The sequence below is a fragment of the Myxocyprinus asiaticus genome, chromosome 22 (assembly GCF_019703515.2).
Source record: "Myxocyprinus asiaticus isolate MX2 ecotype Aquarium Trade chromosome 22, UBuf_Myxa_2, whole genome shotgun sequence".
NCBI classification, from domain to species: domain Eukaryota; kingdom Metazoa; phylum Chordata; class Actinopteri; order Cypriniformes; family Catostomidae; genus Myxocyprinus; species Myxocyprinus asiaticus.
The window spans coordinates 5,977,772-6,000,168 of NC_059365.1; the positions used below are offsets into that span (position 1 = coordinate 5,977,772).

A 22,397-nucleotide genomic window follows, 5' to 3' on the forward strand; every position below is an offset into this window, starting at 1 on the left:
TGCAGCAGAAAATCTCAAAAACAGAATATTTCAGAACACCGGCAAACTGTTGTGTTCGATTTGACAGATGAGGCAGCAAGCACTATTTAGCTCCTCTAAATAACACTAAAAGATGACATAGAATAAATATAGCCTTCAGGTTTAAAGCTAGCTAGGTTTGGGTACACTATTGCTAGTAACACAGCTAGTTATAATCATCGATTAAAGAAAGTACAACACAAAGGCATCATAAATACAGAAATATTAATAGCTATACTATTATTATAATGATATGAGTTAATTACATTTATGTAACTAAATGTTCACTGCAAAATTATCTCCTCAGTCCAACCAGCTCTGTTGACAAAATACGATAAGAGTGAAACCCTCGGTTTTTACCAATGCGATATCAACAGCCAGCAGCGCAGCACAACATTTCATTTAGCTTAACCAGACAATTGAAAGCTAACAGCTAACTTTTTGAGGATTGTTAGGTCAGCTAACTACAGGCTTGGTTTACTGTTTGCCACAGTCTTTCTGCCACCACATACTATACTACCCTTACTATTTCTGCAGTATATGTTTGGAATACTATATACTACCCTTACTATTTCTGAAATATATGTTTTGAATAACATATACTACCCATACTATATCTGCAATATGTTTGGAATAGCATGCTGTGACAAGGAGGAGGGCATGGCCGGGCCATGATGGTGCACGGCCGGCGCTGAATTAGCTGATCAGCGGGAGAGCTGATAAAGGGGAGCCTGAGGTGCCAGTTCGAGAGAGAGAGACGCACTCGGCTGCGTTGCATGAGTGTCCTTATGTTTATGTTTGTTTTATATTGAGTTTCTGATTACATTTTACGTTGACTGTTCAGCCGTTTCCCGCCTTCTCCTTGCCCGTCCTTATACTGTTACATATGCTTTATAATACTCTTCCAATATCTGCACTGTATGTTTGGGGAATAGCATACTAAATACTACCCTCACTACTTCTGCAATATATGTTTGGAGTAGCATATTTATACTACCCTTACTATTTCTGAAATATATGTTTTGAATAACATATATACTACCTTTACTATTTCTGCAGTATATGTTTGGAATAGAATGCTTTATATAATCCTTACTATTTAATTGGATAATATCCAGCGCATTGGATTGTGGGATACAGTGTTCCATGCAGTAAATTTGCATACTGTGCACACTATACACACTATACTGAATATTGCAGTAATAGTATTAGTAGTATGGTAGTATGCTATTTCCAAACCTAGCCCATGTCTCCCCTTCTCTATTTCTCTCTTTCATTTCATCTCTGGCATGTGCACAAACACACAGTGGCATTCATGTTAACACCAGGCCTGCAATTTGTGGCGTCCCCTCTAGAGACATCAGGTTGTCAGAGCTAAACATCTAGTGTCAAAGTGAAGACGGGAGGCAATCTAGATAAAACATTTAGCCTCTGTGTATCAGAAAATAAATTTCCCCTTCACCAGTGCTAATAATAGCTCTATTGGAAGATGACGTGTTGATTAACATTGTTTCAGTCATGTCGCTGTATTCCCAGCTAGTAAATCTGTGTCTTCATATAGCTGATGTGTAAATTTGTAAAGTGCATCAGTCTCAGAAGCTCCAAACCATCTCAATTTTGTGAGAAGAAGTCAAATATCAAATGAAGTGATTTTGTTTTGTGGGAGAAGAAAAAGCTAAAATTGACTGGTATGTCCTACATCTATAAATATAACAGGAACATTTCGTATTTAACATATTTGTCACTTGACATTTACAGTCAATATTTTGTTGGCAGGTAGAAACAAGAAATACCACTTGGACTCAAATCCATGAATTTGTTAGTCAAGAACATAAAGAAAATCCCTCAGGTACAGAAAGTTCTTTCAATACCATGTGCCCGTTCTCTGTTTCAGGGTTCCTCAGCACAGGAGACCAGGCTGCTAAAGGGAATTATGGGCTTCTGGATCAGATTCAAGCTCTGCGTTGGATCAGCGAGAACATTGGCTATTTCGGCGGCGATTCCAATCGCATCACTGTTTTCGGATCAGGCATTGGTGCCTCTTGTGTGAGTCTGCTGACCCTGTCACACCATTCTGAAGGTAAAAATTTAATTTAATTCTATAGAAGAATAACCAAAGTATTTCAACAAATTAAAAGAACCCCTAATTGTCAACTTTCCATTATTATATGTTCTTAATAAGATAAAAGATTGTATTCGAAAATGCAAAAAATTTTCGGCTTCTGTCAAAAGCATCTATGGCAGAGAAATAAATGTCAACTCATCCCTGTCAACTCATGCCAACTTAAAAATGAACTAATAATGGGTTTACAGTAATGGATTTACAATAGAAGCTAAGCGGGGAATTGTACAACACTGCGATTAATGTTTTAAATATGCAAACATCGCACTCAGGGGCGGACTGGGAAGAAAAATCGGAGGGGGGGAGGGTTGAGTAGTTGCACAAAAGTTGTTGAGTGGGGTGTGGTGTTTGGCCCCGTTCTGCCCCGTTTCGCAGTCGGCCCACCGGGAAAAGCCCAGTCTCCCACTGGCCAGTCCGCCCCTGATCGCACTGTTTCAAAAGTATAACACTTGCTAAATATGCTAGATTGGTGTGAGAGAATCGCTTACAAACCTTATTTGTGCAAAGTGTTATCCAATCTTTCAACTCATGTCATGACCAGCTAAATAACCAACATATTTGCAGCAGAAAGCCAGAAAGGGACATGGAAGGGACCAGGTGCCAAATTCATGAACATATTCTTAAGAAAAAAATTAAGAAAGTTCTTAGGAAACATTATTAGAAGTAAGAAATAAGAAGTAAAAATATAAGAAGTTTAAAAATAAGAAGAAAATAGTAGTTAAGAAGAATTGTATTCTTAAGAATGTTTTGTGAATCTGGCCCCAGATGTTCCTCCACCTAAAAAAGTAGTCCCAAAAAGAGTTATTTAGGCAACTTTACAGCCCTAATAAAAAACGTTTTTTATGTCACAGATGATTTTATGTATGTTAGTGTTTTAGCAAAAATACAAGCTTCATATGTCTGCTTTTAAAACCTCAGAAACTCTTGCCCCTTAGGCTTCCATTGTAAGTAAATTACTGTCAAAGTATTTTCCATCATTTTTACAAATTTAGAGATGAGTGTAAAAATTGGTTAAAAAGTGGAATTCGTCATCAAGCCACAAATGCTGACGATAAAGCGCAAATTGAATTTAACCCAGAATATTCCTTTAATGACTATTCAAAGCTAAAGGGAACTACTTTCAGTGGCACTAATCAATGGTTAGACAGAACAGATTATGGACATAAAATTTGTCTCTATTCATTTACTATTGACTAAGCTGTTTACAATGTGTGCTAAAAATTCATGACAGTACAATATAAATGATAGGCATGTTGTTCAGATGTGCTGTTTTGTAGTTGACAGCCTGTTTGAGAGTTTGCATAAAACGCCAAAGTGCTTTTACAGTAATTGATGCCACTGATGATGGACGTTCTCTGATGGTGAATTGCAAACAAAGTGTGTAAATTAACATGCACAGTTATGTATTTATGCAGCTGTAAAGAGGCTGCCATTTTTCACAGGACTTACCAAGGTTACATTTATCATTTTAGCAGCTGTAGATTATCATCAGAGCTTACCAAAGATGTAAATCTAGAGCACGTTCCCAAGTGGGTTTTTCTGAGATGTAAGACACAATTATGGGAAAGTCAATTGGCTTTGTGGGTTTCTATGGCACCCAATTGACTGTGTTGAACTTGAATATGTTAAAACATAGAACTTAAAGACAGATGTTAACTACTGTATAATGATCAATTCCTGCTAGATAAAAGATAAGCAGTTCTGTTTGTACTATTTGTAGGAAAAGTTGTGGTTGGTTTTTTCTAGAAAGTGATAATAGGAGTTTCAGCTAAGATGAAGTCTTTTCAGAACTATTAAATTGCTTCCTGTTATGAATAATTCTCTGTGTTTGTTTGCTCGCACCCGTTTGCATCAAAGCAGTATTAATTGCTTTGATTTCCTTTGGATTTGGATTGATTTATTTTACTATAATGGCTTTTCTATTCACATTAGCCACATTGCCAAGCTTCATGTAGCGTGTTATTATAATACAGTCACATCAACCATCCCATTCCTTTCTCTGTAAATTGGATATTACTGAAGCTGATATTCTTTCTGAATAGAAGTGTATGCCTTACTTAGTTTGATGAGATAAAAAAGCAGTCTAGGAGGGAGCTGAGGAGTGCTGGCAGCCTCTATAAACTATCAGGATCCTTGAAAATTGAAAGAGGAAGCCTGCTATTGCGAAAAGGGGTACTTGTTGCAAGTGCTACCAGTATTAGTCTAGCTCTGGAATAGTTCTCTAAGCTGTGATTTTAGCCAGCAGGGCAAGATGAGAAGCAGCCTGTCGAATGGTGATGGCAAGCTGAGGGGAATGCAGTACCAAAGAATCCATCTGCCCTATTATATAAAGTAAATGTTTGACTATATCACTAAAACTTTCAGATTAAAAGATAGTACACCCAAAAATGAAAATTCTGTCATCATTTACTCACCCTCATGTTTTTCAAAACCCGTATGACTTCTTTTTTTTTTTTTTCATGGAACACAAAATGAAGCCTCAGTCACCATTCTCTTTCATTGCATCTTTCCGTACAATAAAAGTAAATGGTGACTTCTGCTTAACATCTTTTCTGTTTCAGAAATAAAAGGGTCGTTGACAAATAAGGTTGTCTGAGATTATAAAAATCTAGTTTAAAGCTAGTTTAATACATTTATTATGTTCAAAGAAATTTAATATTTGTGTCCATGTTGGTTACATACATTTAAAAAAAAAACATTTATAGCATAAATTAGTTTAATGACTTGAAAATGTCATTTGGTGTAACCATCAAGTAAAAGGTATTAAAATGCTTTCCTTGCACCTTGAACACACGTGAGTGTACTTAATTAAAAAAAGTCTTTAAACATTTTTTATTTTATTTTTTTTTTAAATCCTGAATATCTCAATGTTTTTTTTAGAGTGTCTCCACTTGACCAGAACAAAATGTGCCTTTTCATAAAAATGTAAAAATATCTGATATTTTTTAAAAACTTCACACACTTCCTGTCTGTTTTATGTTTTTTTAGCAAGGGCTACCTGCATCTTGGGTATACCACCTGAATTTGATTTGGTGGACACATTTTTTTGTTTTTTTATATTTTAAATAAAACAAATGTCACTGTTTATTTTTTAAGAAATAATAATATTATTCCCTATTATTTATGCCAACATTTCTTTTTTCAAAACTTTATTTATTTATTTTATTTATTAACTCTTTGGACAGTTACACCACTTAGAAATTTTTGACTTTAAAAAAAAATATGCTCATCATAATAGAGATTTATTAAAGTAATTTTATTATGTGAATTTTACTTTATGTATTTTGGAATAACTAAATAAATCTGAACAAACTATGGTCAACACTATGGTCCTAATAATGTGCCCGATGTGGTCTTCTGCTGTTGTAGCACATCCGCCTCAATGTTCGACATTTTGTGCATTCTGAGATGCTATCAAGTGTACAGAGTGGTTATCTGAGTTATCGTAGCCTTTCTGTCAGCTCGTACCAGTCTGGCCATTCTCCATTGACCTCTCTAATTAACAAGGCATTTCCATCCACAGAACTGCCGCTCACTGGATGTTTTTTGTTTTTGGCTCCATTCTGAGTAAACTCCATGGACTGTTGGGTGTGAAAATCCGCAGGATCTGCAGGAGATCAGCAGTTACAGAAATACTCAAACCAGTCTGTCTGGCACCAACAATCATGCCACGGTCAAAATCACTGAGATCACATTTTTACCCCATTCTGATGGTTATGTGAACATTAACTGAAGCTCCTGACCTGTATCTGCATGATTATATGCATTGCACTGCTGCCACACGATTGGCTGATTAGATAATCGCATGAATAAGTAGGTGTACAGGTATTCCTAATAAAGCTCTCAGTAAGTGTATGTTTGGAACAACATGAGGGTGAATAAATGATGACAGAATTTTCAATTTTGGGTGAACTGTCCCTTTAAATAAATTGTCTTATATTATATAAGTCTTGGTTATATTATAATAGTCTTGGTTATGTATTTATGCTATATGGGAAATTATTGATCTACAAAAGGTACAATTGCTCTTTCAGTAGCACAGATCAGATTCTGATCAAAAACACATTTTATGCACTGATCAAATGTTGTACACCACAAATCTGAGACTTGAAATCCCATTGCTGGTAAGACCCACCCACAGTGCAAGAGCAATTCACATTTACCCTGAACCTGATCCCCAGGTAAACACAATTATCTGAATCCCATCATCTGAAATACCAAAGTCCCGGATCAAAAAACACTTCAGCTCCTTCCTTGCAGTGCAGTGTTTGAGATTAAGTGTGATGCTTGTTTGGCAAGTGTGTGTATTTGGGGTGGTGTTAATGAGGCCAGCGTGACCTGTCTTCACCTCACAGTCTGACTCGTCATCTTATGGGGCCTGCTGCTTCCTCATAGAGCTCGCCCTGTCTAGGTGTGTGGTAGGCCAGGAAAGAGGGCTTCATCTATCAGCCCGCTCCACCGCAGGAGTCATCCTGGCCGCCAGGCCCCCGCTACAGTATGGATTGCTGATGTTTCTGACTTTATTGGTCCTGGAAGAACATTCCTCTCAACCAATCAGTACCCTTTGATCTTAGGGGTGAGTCAGTGCTTGGAAAACCTCAAGAAACTTTCTCAAAAATGTAAAAAAATAAATAAATTTTGGAACATTTTCCAAAAACCCTAAACCAATTCTTCTTATTCCGTACAGATTTAAGCATCTCACTTGTCCTGCAACGTTTGTCGTACACCCATTAATAAGGTGTCAAATCGTCCGGATTATTGAGGAGAATTCATAATAAGCGATCGAGCGTACAGTATTTATCTAGCAGGCAAAAAATCTGGCAAAAAATCCCTTAGACTTTACATTGGCATGGGATCAGTCGGATCATATCTCTGGATTAGAATGTCATAGAGACTTGGGGGTGGGCTCTTTTGACTTGGGCTAGCAATCAGCCTTTTTTGTATCTCTCTGACAACTACCTAGCTCTGTCCTAGCAACCATCCAGAGCACCCTAGTAACCGAACCCCATAGACTTCTATTGTAAATGGCTCAGAGGGATATCTTCAGATCAGAATGTCATAGAGATATGGGGGTTGGCTCGTTTTACTTGGGCTGCCGAGCAGCAATTAAGAATCACCCTGAAAACTGCCTAGACACATCCTAGCAACCATCCAGAGCAGCCTAGAAATCATAATAGCAACACCTATATCTTGGCACCAGAGCATCGTAGAGACATGGGGGTGGGGTATATTGACTGAGGCTGGCAAGAAACCTTTAAGTTTCACCTTGGAACTGCCTAGCTATGCTCAAACAACCATCCAGAGCACCCCAGCAACCGAACCCCATGGACTTCCATTGAAAAAGAGGGATATCTTTAGATTAGAATGTCATAAAGACATGGGGGTTGCCTCATTTTACTTGGATTGACAAATAACCATTAAGAACACCATGGCAACTGCCTAGACACCTTAGAAACCATACAGAGCACCCTAGCAACTGTATAGCAACATCCATATCTCTGCACCAGAACATTGTAAAGACATGGGAGTGGACCCTTTTGACTGTGGCTGGAAAGCAGCCTTTTTAGTATCACCATGGAAACTGCCTAGCAACCATATGGAACACCCTAGCGACCGTATAGCAGCATCCATATCTCAACACCAGAACATAGTAGAGACATAGGAGTGGGCTCTTTTGATTTGGTGAAGTGGACTGAAGCCCTTGGTGGACGAGTTTTGCCACGGCAAGCACTACATGCCTTTTCTTCAGAAAATGGTTAATTTAGGTACATTTAGGTAAATATTCTTCATCTAGTTAGTAATTTGATTACTTTTTCCATGAAGTAGGCAGTAAAGTAAACATGGCAGTGTGATGCTGTTAACTTTTATATGACAAAATAGATTGTTCTACTACTCATTTGTAAGTCAAGAAGAAAAAAGCATCTGTTAAATGACTAAATGTAAATGTAGGTTAACAATTTTAGTGCTGTTATTAGTAATGTTTTTAGATTGCTTTTTTAAGTAACCCAACACTGATCATTGCTCTCTGATCTTAGGGTTATGGCTAGGGCCTGCAACAACCCTCTTATCAACCAGTCATTGTCGTTATTTCAGGAGTAGGTTAAGGCTTTAGGATTAGGGTTGGGGCTAGGTCAGGTCTATGATTAGTTGATTTTAATGTTGTTCCAGGACCAACAAAAGATGTTCATCTAGGAACACATCCTACTTGAGCAAACAACATTAAACAGATGCTTGCAGATACAAATATGGAAGATCATGCAATCATATCCAAGCCCCTTCAACTCAAACCCCATACACAGTGATAGAGAAAACCAGGTCACCTGTGTCCTCGCCTTGGGAAACCAAACAGTGATTAGTCTAGCATCTCTTTCTTGAGTCCTGCTTGTCTTTTCTGAGTCCTGACTAAAGGACTGCCACTGCATCTTCTTCATATGTAGTTCAATAGCAGCCGCATCACCTGTCTTTTCAGAATCATTGCTCCAGCATAGAGAGAGTGAGTGAGGTAGAGAGAGTGATGGAGAGAAAAAGGAGTTCTAAATCAAGGACATTACCCAATCTCATGTGTTATTATCTATTTGGCATCAGGGATGGCTCTAATTGAACATGCAGATTTGCCTTTTTTTTTTTTATCTCCTAATAATAATTATTATGTCAAATGAGAGATGGCTAACAGGCTGCTCCTGGAATATTAAACAACTAGAGCTTTGGGTTTGTGTGTGTATATTTTGGGGGGATGTTGGAGGGCTACCAGCAGTGTTTCTGAAGGTCATCGGGTGTCTTTTTTCTATTCCTGTAACTAATCAGCCTAAAAGCCTCACTCACGAGGACACGCTCCCCTTTTAATGGAACATCTCATACATTAAAGGGAGCTCACGGGGGCTACTTCGAGGATTCCTCCACCGATGTCAGCTCTCATTTTTTATTAAGACTTTTGGGTTATTGAGGACCATAAATATGCGTGCTTAAATTGTGCTGGTTTTATTAGCGAGAAGCTATGTGCAGTGGTATCCTTGCGGTGTGATGCATGACGAACTCTCAAGCGTTAAAGTACTTAACTAGACTGTGCTGAATGAGAGGCACTCTAGGCTGATGATCTTAAATGATGGTTAAACAACGGCTACAAATAACAGATACACCACAGCATTAGCAATACAACATTGCTATGATATATTGGCTTTGTTCTGACAGACAGCAAAAATCTGATGTTTTGGTGTATTTGAATCAATACCATAGAGTTGTTTGTAGTCTCAACAGCAAAAAACAGCCTGATCTCATGAAAATTACAGGACTGTGGCAACATTATTGCAAAATGATTTTTTGTGATTCATGACACATATCGTGGCAGTTCCGAGGTGAAATGTCCACTGTGTGGTGCTAAAAGCGTGATAAATTTTCTCTCAGACAGATGAGGTTTTTAAGCTTAATGCTCTATCAAGTTTTAAATCAACAAAACTGACCCTACTCTAAACCTTAAACTTCAACCTAAAAGCACAATTGCTGAAGCAACCATGTTATTTTCGGCTCACGTGTCGACTCGCATGCTCTTCAGGACTCGAACCCAGGTCTTTTGCAATGCAAGTTCAACGCTCTATCAGTTAAGCTACCGTTTTATAGTAAAATGTTTAAATGTCATAAGATGGCATTGTGTGACAGGGCGAAAAGTACGTTTATGTGAACTACTAATCTGCAGTTTTACTCGTTATTTGTGTGAATGGGAATAAAATTAATTGTTGTTGTAGCGCCTCTAGTGTTTACCAGGAAACTGCCATGATCCGTACAACTAGTCACATATCATTTTGCAAAAATGTCGGTATATTAACGTGATTCTGTGAGACCAGGTTGGATCAGACTGAACGCTCAGAATGGAATTCAGGTAGTTTTTCTGTAACATCATGCATAACGTATAGTAGTATCTACAGCTATTTTTTTATTCACTCATTTGCGCTTACGTGCAGCATTCACTGTGTATTAAACAAGTGAGCGGTTTTAGACACATATATATGCAATATATACATTCAGACAGCATTTATATATGAATGTGTAAATTGTACCGTAATGCCTCTGGCGCTTATGTTGTTTGATGCGTCTCATGAGTTCAGCATCACAACAAGACATCAGTAGAGGCAAAAGTTCCACCCCTTTTTTCCACAATGACAGCTACTCATGTCTCTTGACAGTATGCTGATGCTTAAAGAGATAGTTCACTCTAAAATTAGACTACTGTTGTCATTTACTCAACCTCTTGTCATGTCAAACCCTTTAAGTTATTACTACAATAACCAAAGTAGATTTTAATACATTGTTTTAACAAGGGGATTTAGCTCCATCAATCCAGATGTGACAGTCAGGGCTAAAGGTCGGATTTGAAAAACATCTGGATTTATGCGCAGTGTGAACAAAGCCAAAGAGAAATCCGCTATGACATTACAGTCGAAATAATAAAGAACAAACGGCGAGCCAGTTGGCATGTCGAGACTTTTTTTTTTTGTTTTTTTTTTTGTGGTCTGATTTTAATTGGATCCATAATGTGGCTACTCTTCAAGTGACAGTGTATCATTTAGTCAATAGGGTCTCTGAAAAGGAATCAATCTAATTTATGATTTTAATATCATACACATTGAAAATAAGCAAGTCCATTTGCTTTTAGTGTATTAAAACTCTTAGTTTAACTGAGCATCATTTTCTGGCTGTCTTGAATCACGTCACACAACTGATGTTTTTACACAATGCTCTTTTCATAGCGAAGGTTCCTCACGCCTACGCTCTTCTTCTGGAATGGCAGTGTTGCCTAACTTCTTAAATAATTATGCTTATCTTTCAGACAGCTGTGTTGATTTGACTAATTTCTGTTTGTTGTATTAGGGTAGCACTGAGACAGCTTAAGGATTCTTTCATGGAAATTCGACCCATTTTGCACAGAATAAGTTGTTGATAATGACATTATTTCCTTTGGTTTTGATAATTAATTTTTCATGATCTCATAACTAATGCTCAAGGCATTTTGATGCATCACAGTTTGACTTTGAAAACATGTACAGTAGCAAACAATCATGTGCTAGCTTTAGCTTTATGTTGGCATTTGGCTGTTTATTTACCTTGTGCATTTGAGTAGAAGGCTAAATTAATGTTACTGTATTTAGACAAATGTAAATCCCACACCACACATTCACTCAAATGTAAAGCACTCATGTGGATCACAACCAGTGTGCACTAGCACATTAAGCATTGGCTGTTAGGCATGAAGCTGATTCATGTTTTGAGGCTTAAAATAAATTTGAACAAATATGAAAACACATGTACACTGTTAAGGCTGGGCTTATGACAGTATCAACTGTGCTGTGGTAGAAACTAGATAGATTCTGCTATACCATCTGTACTGCAGTACAGTATATTCATGGCACAATGAAAGTATATTCAAAGCGCAATACAGCGCTTGCAGCATAGACAGTTTCGTAGAATATAATGGGAGTTTGACATAGAATTAATCTTATGTGCAGTACAGGTGTGCATATATCAGCTATTTAGGATTCGAACATGGCTCGTCCAAATACATTTTTGATGCATTACTTTTTTGAGTCTTAAAGCTGCTTTAAGCAATTTTAGCCGTTCTACTTCCATGAGACTGAATTAGCCACGCCCCTCTTTCCAAAACCCTGCACTCCAAAGATGCAAATTGAGCTTTATTGAGACTGACATTGTGTAGAAACGGTTGTTAAAAACAATAGCAGCAAAATAGCGCCCTCAACTGACAACTGTTATGAGCAACGGCAACGTGCACAAAGATTGAAAGGTCGAAAGCGTCAGAGGCCACGGCCCATGGACACATTTTTGTTTGCTGTTTACAGAGTCTAGAGCTGTCACAAAGACCGGTGAGATGTCTCAGAACCCTTTTTTCATTAATATCTTTCAGGGAGTAGGAACATTTTTTTGCATACCTTTCCATGAAAAAATCGCTTACATCACATTAAAGTGTTACTTACATAATGTAAATCTGTTTTTGCACTGATGCCAGACTTATCATTAATTTTTATCTTTTAGGGCTGGGTATTGATACAGATTTCCCAATTTGATTCGGATTTACAAGCTTTTGATTTAATTCTGATTTGATTCTGATTCATTTGGTTATATGTCCATTTTATTTGCGTATGAAAGAAATTCTCTTTTTTTAGCTAACGCTGTTAATTATACAAGGGACTCTCAAACTTGGTACATTACGAAAATATTAATTTTACACATATTTACAAGTATTCACATTGATATGTAGAACAAGTGCTAAAATGGTTCTGTCTCTTTAAGAATAGTGGCAGTTCAGGGACAGTCTCACAGAAGTGTTTTGGTTGAGCGCATATTAACAAGAGTGGAGTCGCACTGCCTTTTTACCGCATTTGTGCAATGTGTGATTAGAATTAAAAATTTTATTTTATTTTATTTTATTTTTTTATTTTTTTTATCAACAACTATCTATAGAGAACAGAAAGTGTGAATCTCATCTTTGGACACGCATTAAACGGAATGAGTCAAACCAAACATTTAATCTCAACACACGGTGAAAGGATCTCGGTGCTCAACGTTTTCTCCCTTATACTACTCAATCACTTGTGAGTGAAATCTGAAAATTTTCCAGCCAGTGGCAGACATGTTTTGTCGTTTAGTGCAAAATTTGGTCGCATATGCGAGTGATTTACACGCATTATAAGTAGCCAGTGTGCACAACCCCATTCTGCAAAATGTCAGAAAAACAGGCAAAAACATTAAGAACCTCTCTGTAAATTCACCCATCACATTTGACCTTTGGAAGTTGCAAAGATCTGGCAGTATCCGTTCTGTTGCGTTTTGTCCCTCTGAAATCAAACCTATAGAGCAGCAGCCCGGGCCAGTTTTATAGACGGCAGTGACACAGGCAAATATTTGTGATACAGTTGAATGTGCAATATTATAACAGCCTCCAATCGCTGCCCAGCGTTGGCGCACTTGCAGGTAAATGTCAGATCTGAGATTAGAGAACAGAAAATGTGGCTCTTTCATGCAGACACTGATTTTTGAATGGAAAGAGCCACCAGCTATTGGATGTAGTATTCAAAGATGCTCCGACTGCTGAATAGTACTCTTTCATAAGCTATCAGGCTATTAAAGATCAGATCTCTTGTCTCTTTTCAAAGTATTCAGTCATGGTTTTTCTCTCCTGTTTTCATTCTAAGCAGTTCATCATTTTGATTCTAAACACAGGTGCTTAAGGAAATCCAAGACTTATAACTCAGCGCTCTGTCAGGTGTGGCATCTTCCTGCTCCAATAGACAACAGTTGTTAAAACAGGTGGATATTCTATGGATGAAGCTCTAAGAGAAGAAAGCAAGACTTGCTGTTTAAAGGGATAGTTCACCAAAATGACAATTCTGTCTTTGGCTACTATTTACTCTTCTGTGGAACACAAAATTAATCACACAGGTCCTTTCCATACATCAACCGTTCAGTGACAATGGCTGTTATGCTCCAAAATAGCACCATAAAATTAGTCCATACGACTTTTCCGCTATATTACAAGTCTTCTGAAGCCAAACTGTCGCTTTATTTGAGGAAAAAGACCCAAATTTAAGTCATTATTCACTGATAATCTCAATCTCAATTCAAAGCATTTGACATAATGTTGATAACCACAAAAAAATTATTTTGATTTATCCCTTGTTTAATTAAAAAAATTCTAAAATCATGGATAAAGTAAGGCACTTACAATTTAACTTGATTGGGCCTGTCCGTAAACGCTAAAATACACACCATTTTAAAAGTATAGCCACAAGACGTAAACATTATACAATACATCTTAACATGATTTTAGTGTGATAAAATCGCTTAATAACCTTATCTCCAATATACCAACACTGTTGTCATCACGATGTAGCACTATAAATATTGTTACTGCGGTATTGTGTATCACTTATAACATTCCTTTAACAACTCAACAGAGGGGAAGATTTACAGTAAATAATTACTTTATTTCCAGTCTGTTTATTATACAAAGCTATCGAATGTCTTCAGGAGACTTGGAATATAGTATATGTGTCATATGGACAAGTGTTATTGAGCTTATTTAAAAAAAAATTAAAAAAAAACATTTATTTATTTATTTATTTATTTATTTATTACTTTTCTAGCTATGAACTGTCATTGCTTGGAAAAGACCTGTGTGATGACTCCTCAAAGTATATACATTTGTATTCCACAAAAGAAAGAAATTCATACAGGTTAGGGAACCACATTAGGGTGAGTAAATAATGACAGAATCTTTACAGAAATATGACCTCTTTTAAGTAACTAGAATTCTGTTTTTATTTAAACAAATGGACTGAAACATTGTGAAAGAAGTGGCTTTTTCAGCTAAGGAAGTTTAAAATCCCTACCCAAATCAAAAACACGGTCCAGTGCAGAAACAGTAGAGCATGAAGTATTCTCAGTTGCTTCAATAGATCAGATCCCTAACCACTGACCGAATGTTGAATAACTCTGCCAAATGATCGATAGGTCTTGACACAGCCGCCCATGGCCACGTGTAGATGCTATTTACATCCAACACTGAGAAAGTTAGACTGAAAGTGGTAATGGATGGACGGGTGGAGTAGAAAGTATAAAAAATAGCCATTTGTCCCAGAGGGAGTGCATATCCACCTCTGGATCAAGAGAGATGGAGAAGTGACAAATTGCCTCCCATAGGAGTGCAGTTCATTTTGGGACTGGAAGCATCAGCCGCTACCAGAAGCAGTCAGACAGGTCTATAAAGCATAATACCTGGTGATTTAAGCACTGAAAGAGGGTGTGATCAAGAGAAAAAACTAAAAAAACATGAAAAAGTGAGTAATGCATAATGCATAGCCATCAGACTAGAAAAATTCTCTCTTCTTCTGTCATTTCTCAGAATTTTTTTAATGGGTATTTTTTCAAGTATGGGCACTTTTGGCTCTGTGTATAAAATAAACTCTCTTAAAATATGCTTTTCACAATTACATTAATTTATTTAATTTGTCTACTAACAACATCCAGCAGTGGATATACATTCATCAAAATAGAATGTGTGTCATTTTTGGAACCAACAAATGTCATTTCCATCACATTTGAATCACAATTTATGCTGTGACTGAAATTACATTTTAAACATTTGTTTTTGGGTTCCCTCTCCAAAATTTGCCATGCAAAAATGTAATCTCAAATCACCATTTATTCTGTGGGAGTAATTACTTTTTTAACATTTTTGAAATAAAATTCCCAGACTCCTCTGTCTTTCTAAAGCTGATTTCATAGCATTATACAGTATGTATTCTAAATACAAATATTATTTTCAAACATTTTGCATAATTTGAAAAAAATTACTTGGCTTGATTAGAAATGAAACACAATAAAAATAACATTTATGTTGATTTGCACTGATGGCCAAAAGTTTGGAATAATGTACAGATTTTGCTCTTATGGAACAAATTTGGTACTTTTATTCACCAAAGTGACATTCAACTGATCACAGTGTATAGTCAGGACATTAATAATGTGAAACATTACTATTACAATCTGAAAACATTTTTCAGAACTTCTTAAACTACTTCAAAGAGTTCTCATCAAAAAATCCTCCACGTGCTGCAATGACAGCTTTGCAGATCCTTGTTATTCTAGCTGTCAGTTTGTCCAGATACTCAGGTGACATTTCACCCCACACTTCCTGTAGCACTTGCCATAGATGTGACTGTCTTGTCGGGCACTTCTCACACACCTTACAGTCTAGCTGATCCCACAAAAGCTCAATGGGGTTAAGATCCATAACACTCTTTTCCAATTATCTGTTGTCCAATGTCTGTGTTTCTTTGCCCACTCTAACCTTTTCTTTTTGTTTTTCTGTTTTAAAAGTGGCTTTTTCTTTGCAATTCTTCCCATAAGGCCTGCACCCCTGAGTCTTCTCTTTACTGTTGTACATGAAACTGGTGTTGAGCGGGTAGAATTCAATGAAGCTGTCAGCTGAGGACATGTGAGGCGTCTATTTCTCAAACTAGAGACTCTGATGTACTTATCCTCTTGTTTAGCTGTACATCTGGCCTTCCACATCTCTTTCTGTCCTTGTTAGAGCCAGTTGTCCTTTGTCTTTGAAGACTGTAGTGTACACCTTTGTATGAAATCTTCAGTTTTGTTTTGTTTGTTTTTTTTTGTTTTTTTTTTTTTGTTTTGTTTTTTTGGCAATTTCAAGCATTGTATAGCCTTCATTCTTCAAAACAATGATTGACTGATGAGTTTCTAGAAAAAGCTGTTTCTTTTTTTTTTTTGCCATCTTTGACCTTATAGTGAGCTTAAGACATGCCAGTCTATTGCATACTGTGGTAACTCAAAAACAAACACAAAGACAATATTAAGCTTCATTTAATGAACCAAATAGCTTTCAACTGTGTTTGATATAATGGCAAGTGATTTTCTAGTACCAAAGTAGCAATTTAGCACGATTACTCAAGGATAAGGTGTTGGAGTGATGACTTCTGGAAATGGGGCCTGTCTAGATTTGGTCAAAAATGACTTTTTTCAAATAGTGATGGTGCTGTTTTTTACATCAGTAATGTCCTGACTATACTTTGTGATTAGTTGAATGCCACTTTGGTGAATTTAAGTACTAATTTCCTTCCGAAACAGCAAAATCTGTGCATTAATCCAAACTTTTGGCCGCCAGTGTATCTCATATTTCATCTCAAGCATCATCTTGTCTCAAGCACTGACACTATTTTCTCCTTGGTAACTAAGTACATTAATGTTTGAAAAAACTCCATTATAGCCAAAATTATTTGTTGTTGGAAATAATGTCATAAGTGAGGGACAGTCGTAATTTATGTTAAAGTTCAAAAAATAATTTTCCCACAGTGAATATTGAAAAGGTTTGTTTCAATCATTGTTTAGATTTAGAAAAAAAAAATTATGAAGGATGTTCATATTTTGTGGTAACACAAATAAAAACATACAGTACGTATATAATAATGCATATGAAAAGTAGCAAAAACAAATGATGAATGAAGTTTAAATGTGACGTTCACATTAAAAGATAAAAAGTTTAAATCTGTTAGTCTGAATAAAAATCAGTGCCTGTAGTTGAAAAAAAAAAAAAACACACACATACTGTATGTCGATTGTGTAAAACCAAATGTTTTTTTTTTTTTTTTTGGTAATAAACTTATGTAACTCAAACAAAATGTCACGTTCGATTTACAGGTCTCAGCTGCACTCAGTATAAATGTTCCCCAAGGTGCAGAATTTTTTCTGGCTGTGTGTTTTGGCTTGCAGTTCCTTAGGTCAGTGACCTCGCATGAAGAAGCTATAGGAAGTGGACTTGTTAAAGTGATATTTCACCTAAAAATGAATGTTGTTCCGGACCTATATGTAAGTCTTTCTTCCATGGAACACCAAAGGAGATGTTAGGCAGAATGTTAGCCATGTTTTTTGTTTTTATGGGAAAAAAAAAATTCTGTAATGAAAATGAATGGTGACTGATGCTAACATTCTGCTTTACAACTACTTTTCTTATTATGTGTTCCACATAAGAAAGAAAGAATTACTGGTTAGGAACAACAACAGTTTTGTGTTCCATAAAAAAAATCATAGGGGTTTGGACCAAAATGTGGGTGAGTAAATGATGACAGAATTTGTTATTTGTTTTTTAAGACGACTATCCTTTCTAGCATCAAATAAGATAGGAATCAAATCTTGCTTCATGCCGTACTGTCATGGTAATGTAAAAAATGACATTGTAGTATACTGTGTAGTATAGTCATTTGTTTGGAAAATAATTTGTAGTTCATTGCAGAAGAAAGTAAAGTCAAGGCTTGCCAATTTAGATGAATGATTAGGGGTTATTTCTTTGCTAAATGGCTGTTCTATGACATTCCTGAATGTTTTGAAGGACAGCCTAGTCTGTAGAACAGAATTGAATTAAGAATTCTGTTGTTATCTAAGTCTCCATATTTTATATTTACCGTATTAATCATCTGTCGCTAATATAATATGTTATTTACAGCTATCTTGAGAATAAAAAAGCCTTGACTTTGTTTATTCATTCATACAAACAGTATTCAAGTTGCTCATGTAACCTATTGTATGAACAGGACATTTCAAGAGTGTCACCGATTATAAATAGATTGTCAATCCCAAAACATTTACTGTATCAATGCAACCGTCGTAGTTTCTCCCTATTTACTCTGCTCTCGCAGCTCAAAATCTGCACTGCGCTGGTTTCTTTCTTTCTACCTATCCTTTCCTCCCTCATTTCACAGCCTCCTCCTTCGCACTCAGCACTCCTTCGCTCTTTTTCTCTGTCCTCTGAGAGTGCGCCTCTCTCTGGCCCTGTGAAAAGCAGCCATTATAGTTGGATGCCTGGCCGTCTGAGTTGGCACTCCTTTGCGCCCACCTGCACAGGAAGCCTAACACAAAGAGCGTGACAGCTGAGCGCTCGATCCCCCCCCACCAGCCTCCTCTGCATCGGCCCTCGTGTCAACCAGCTCTTTGTCTCCGCATCTGATAACATCAAACATGATCGAAATAAAACTCCTCGATCCACATTTCGGTTCGAAATGACCCGTCTCCCTCCCCCGCATGGTCTCTTTCTCTCGCTTTAATGTCTCCAGGTCTTTGGTGTGAGCTTTACACGTCTTTTGCACCTTGTGAAAGCTGCTCACATAATACTCTGCTTAGTTAAGACTTCATTAACAGAAGGTACATGCAGTGAGCAATGGCAACTCTCTGCAGATTTGGCCAGTAATTCAAATCACACCACTGAATATCTGTGCTGCTCTGCAGCGGCTGATTGTTTGGAGGGTTTTTTCAAGCCCTGATTTGTTTCCTGGTTGACTCTTTACTAGGGCTTTGTTCAGAATTTTTCTGAATTACTCATTTTACTCTTTGCAGGATGTATCCTGTGCACAGTATGCAAAATGTATACATATTTGCTAAAATGTCAAGTATACAACAGAGCACATTGCGTGAAATATTTGTGTATTCAAGTTTGCAATACGCTCAACTGATATCAACTTGACACATTATTTCGTCGGATATTAGTCACTTTTAATTTATTTTTATTTTATTTTATTTTGTTTTTTCAAAAAATTGAATTCAAAATACAAAATAACCTTATTCATTTCCAAGATGCTTTAAAATAACTAGATGTCATGCACATGCAATGACAGCAGTGTAAAGTATTATGTTATGAAATGTGATACAGATTTCATCTGACTGTCCAAGTATACATGATGCAATGCGTAATTGAAAATGTAAAGGAAGGACGTCAGCTGATCAAGGGTTAAATACTAGGGTTGTCACTCAAATTTTAAATCGAATTAACTACATGACATGGCATGTAGTTAATCACATATAAAAATGAGCTGAGAAAGGCCCCCAAAATAAAGATAATTCAAAATAAATGATACATAAAAATTAAAATAATTATAAATATAATATAGTTGTGTCAGATGAGTAAAACATTGATTATACAATACGGAAAGTGACTTCTGTAGTCAATATATTGTTTGTTTAATTTCCATATCATTGAACATTAAGGATGTGTTCTTACGTTATGTCTGCGCTGTATTGAACTGTATTGTCAGTCTATGTACGTATGCATCAGAGGGACACTTTTGGAGTGCCTCACTTATTTTCAGCGTCATAAATGCTGCATTTTAAGGAAATAAAAATCTATAAAAATTGCATCTTAAGACCCCTGCATTCTGTTAAGCTTCATCCAGCTGTCACGAACGCGTCCTGGCTCTCATTCAGTGGCTGCACTGTTTGTGATGTTTGAAGAGGCATGCTACCCCCTGTTGACACGGCTCATAAGAACACAAAGTTACATTTACGAATTTGAATTGGATAGAGAATTTACATACAGGTCTGGAGGCATGATTAATTGCGTAAAATTTTTTTGCACGTTATTCTTTATAGAATTAATTGCGCTAAATATCCGTGTTTAATTGACAGCCCTATTAAATACACTTCACGCATCACCTTTGTCTTTCGGAGCACATGCACCATGCCGAAGCCAATTGCGACCCATTTAATGTGTATACATGTACATGCTGGACGAAGCCGAACTACAATCACATTATTTAAGTCTGTTAGTTGGACTTTGCAAAAAACGGACTGGTACGATTTCTGTCGGACTAAAGCATTTTCCTGACATTTTAAAAATATTAATTATTGTGTTAGTCCGACTGAAATCAAACATTTGTGATACTGCACTGTATTCCTCATGTAATAAGCAAGTATTCCACGACAAATATGGTAGTATGCTATTCCAAACATAGTCCTAAGGTATGTTCAGAATGGCATAGCACTATTTTGCAGTATGAATACTGTGCAAAGTACTGGAATACTTGGATGGCGGACTACATTTGTCAAAATGTGACGTATACAACAGAGCACACTCTATGGAATACTGTATTCCACAATGCAATTAACTTGCATACTTGCGTTCCAGTGTGAAAGATAAACCGGAAGTGATATCAAGTTATCAACTGCCATGTTTGCCATCTTTATTATCTTATTGGACATTTTTTGCACAAACGATATACAGTATATCATGATATTTGTACTTTTTTATGGAAAGTAATTCAGAAATGAGTGAATAAAATAATAAACGTTCCATCTGAAACGATGTCCAAAGTTATGGTAGACCTGCCATGTCCATTGCAATGAAACAACTTTATCAATAAATCAAATATTATTTGTAATAATACTAAATTTATCTACTCTGCATTGTTTTTCAATCCAAACAAAAAAAAAATTAGGCTTCTCTCTTTTAGTTGAACATATGAGCATTTGCTTTAATTCTGAAGCAAACCCATCCATTTGTTTTGGATTTAGCCTTCCACTGGCTTCTGGAAACCTTTTTTAGCAAAGATATAGCCTACTAGATGCACTCTCATCCAAGACCATGAGAAAAGGGCACCTTATAAAGCAAAAATAATGCAAAAGTAACTAATAATGGATAAAAAAAATAATACAAACATTACATAATATACCTTTTTTTCCTCCCCTTTTCTCCCCAATTTGGAATGCCCAGTTCCCAATGTGCTCTAAGTCCTCGTGGTGGCGTAGTGACTCGCCTCAATCCAGGTGGCGGAGGACGAATCTCAGTTGCCTCCGCATCTGAGACCGCCAATCTGCGCATCTTATCACTTGTTGAGCGCGTTACCACAGAGACATAGCGCATGTGGAGGCTTCACGCTATTCTCTGAGGCATCCACGCACAACTCACCATGCGCCCCACAGAGAGCGAGAACCACATTATAGCGACCATGAGGAGGTTACCCCATGTGACTCTACCCTCCCTAGCAACTGGGCCAATTTGGTTGCTTAGGAGACCTGGCTGGAGTCACTCAGCACACCCTGGATTCTCGCGACTCCAGGGGTGGTAGTCAGCGTCTTTACTCGCTGAGCTACCCAGGCCCCCATTACCTAATATACCTAATACCTATATTCTGATTAGAAATTGCATTCTGCACCATGCAGCTGCATTTTGCATAGCTGCAATAGACGCAATACTCACAATTTTTACCGGTCGACACATTTCTACCAGTAGATTGATTTAACCAATAAATTGTCCATCCAGACCATTTTTATTTGTGTTTTAATTTAGCATGCAATATAATAAGGTCATGTGACAACAATGTAGCATAGACCTACGCCTGTTTGAGACGTTTAGCGCTGTGTATTGCTTTACATACTATTTTTCAAAATCTTAAACAGATTATAGTATATAGTGAAAAGTATGCAGTAAGCAGTATGCTAGTTTGCCATTCTGAACATTGCCAATGTCCTTTCCCCATGATCCACCAATACAGAATTCACAATGTCTTCAATCATGTTTAGGTCTACAGATTAAAATCACATTAGACACTCTGTTGTTTGGCCTGCTCTCAAACCAGTGCTATTGAATTTACCCATCAATGTTTCTGTCATCAGGATATCACTCAAGAGCTCTTCATTCTCTTCACCTAAACCTAAAAAAGAAGAAGACCATTCTCTGGTGATACCACCATTGCCTTTGTTTTCCAAATATTCATGCACACAATGAGGCTTGTTTCCTCTGAACATCTTGAAGCCAGACAGAAATAATTAGGATGAAAAACAGAAAAATCAGGGACAGAAACGAGTTTCCTTCCACTCTAGCCAAATCAAATCAAAACCAATCCAGTTTATTGAGCTGTGGGTGTGTTTGGTGTACATGGTACACTAAATTGTGGTGTGGAGAGAAGCT

At 37.0% G+C, this 22,397-nt stretch overlaps 1 protein-coding gene across 3 annotated transcripts in view; it reads left to right on the top strand.

The window, feature by feature from the left end:
* Window positions 1-22,397, top strand: part of nlgn3a (neuroligin 3a) — a 245,070-nt gene that overhangs the window by 161,991 nt on the left and 60,682 nt on the right. For all 3 annotated transcript variants that reach the window (XM_051649434.1, XM_051649435.1, XM_051649436.1), the window contains one exon: window positions 1,913-2,098. In XM_051649434.1, the coding sequence (XP_051505394.1) occupies window positions 1,913-2,098 (186 nt within the window). The remainder of the gene's footprint in view (window positions 1-1,912; window positions 2,099-22,397) is intronic.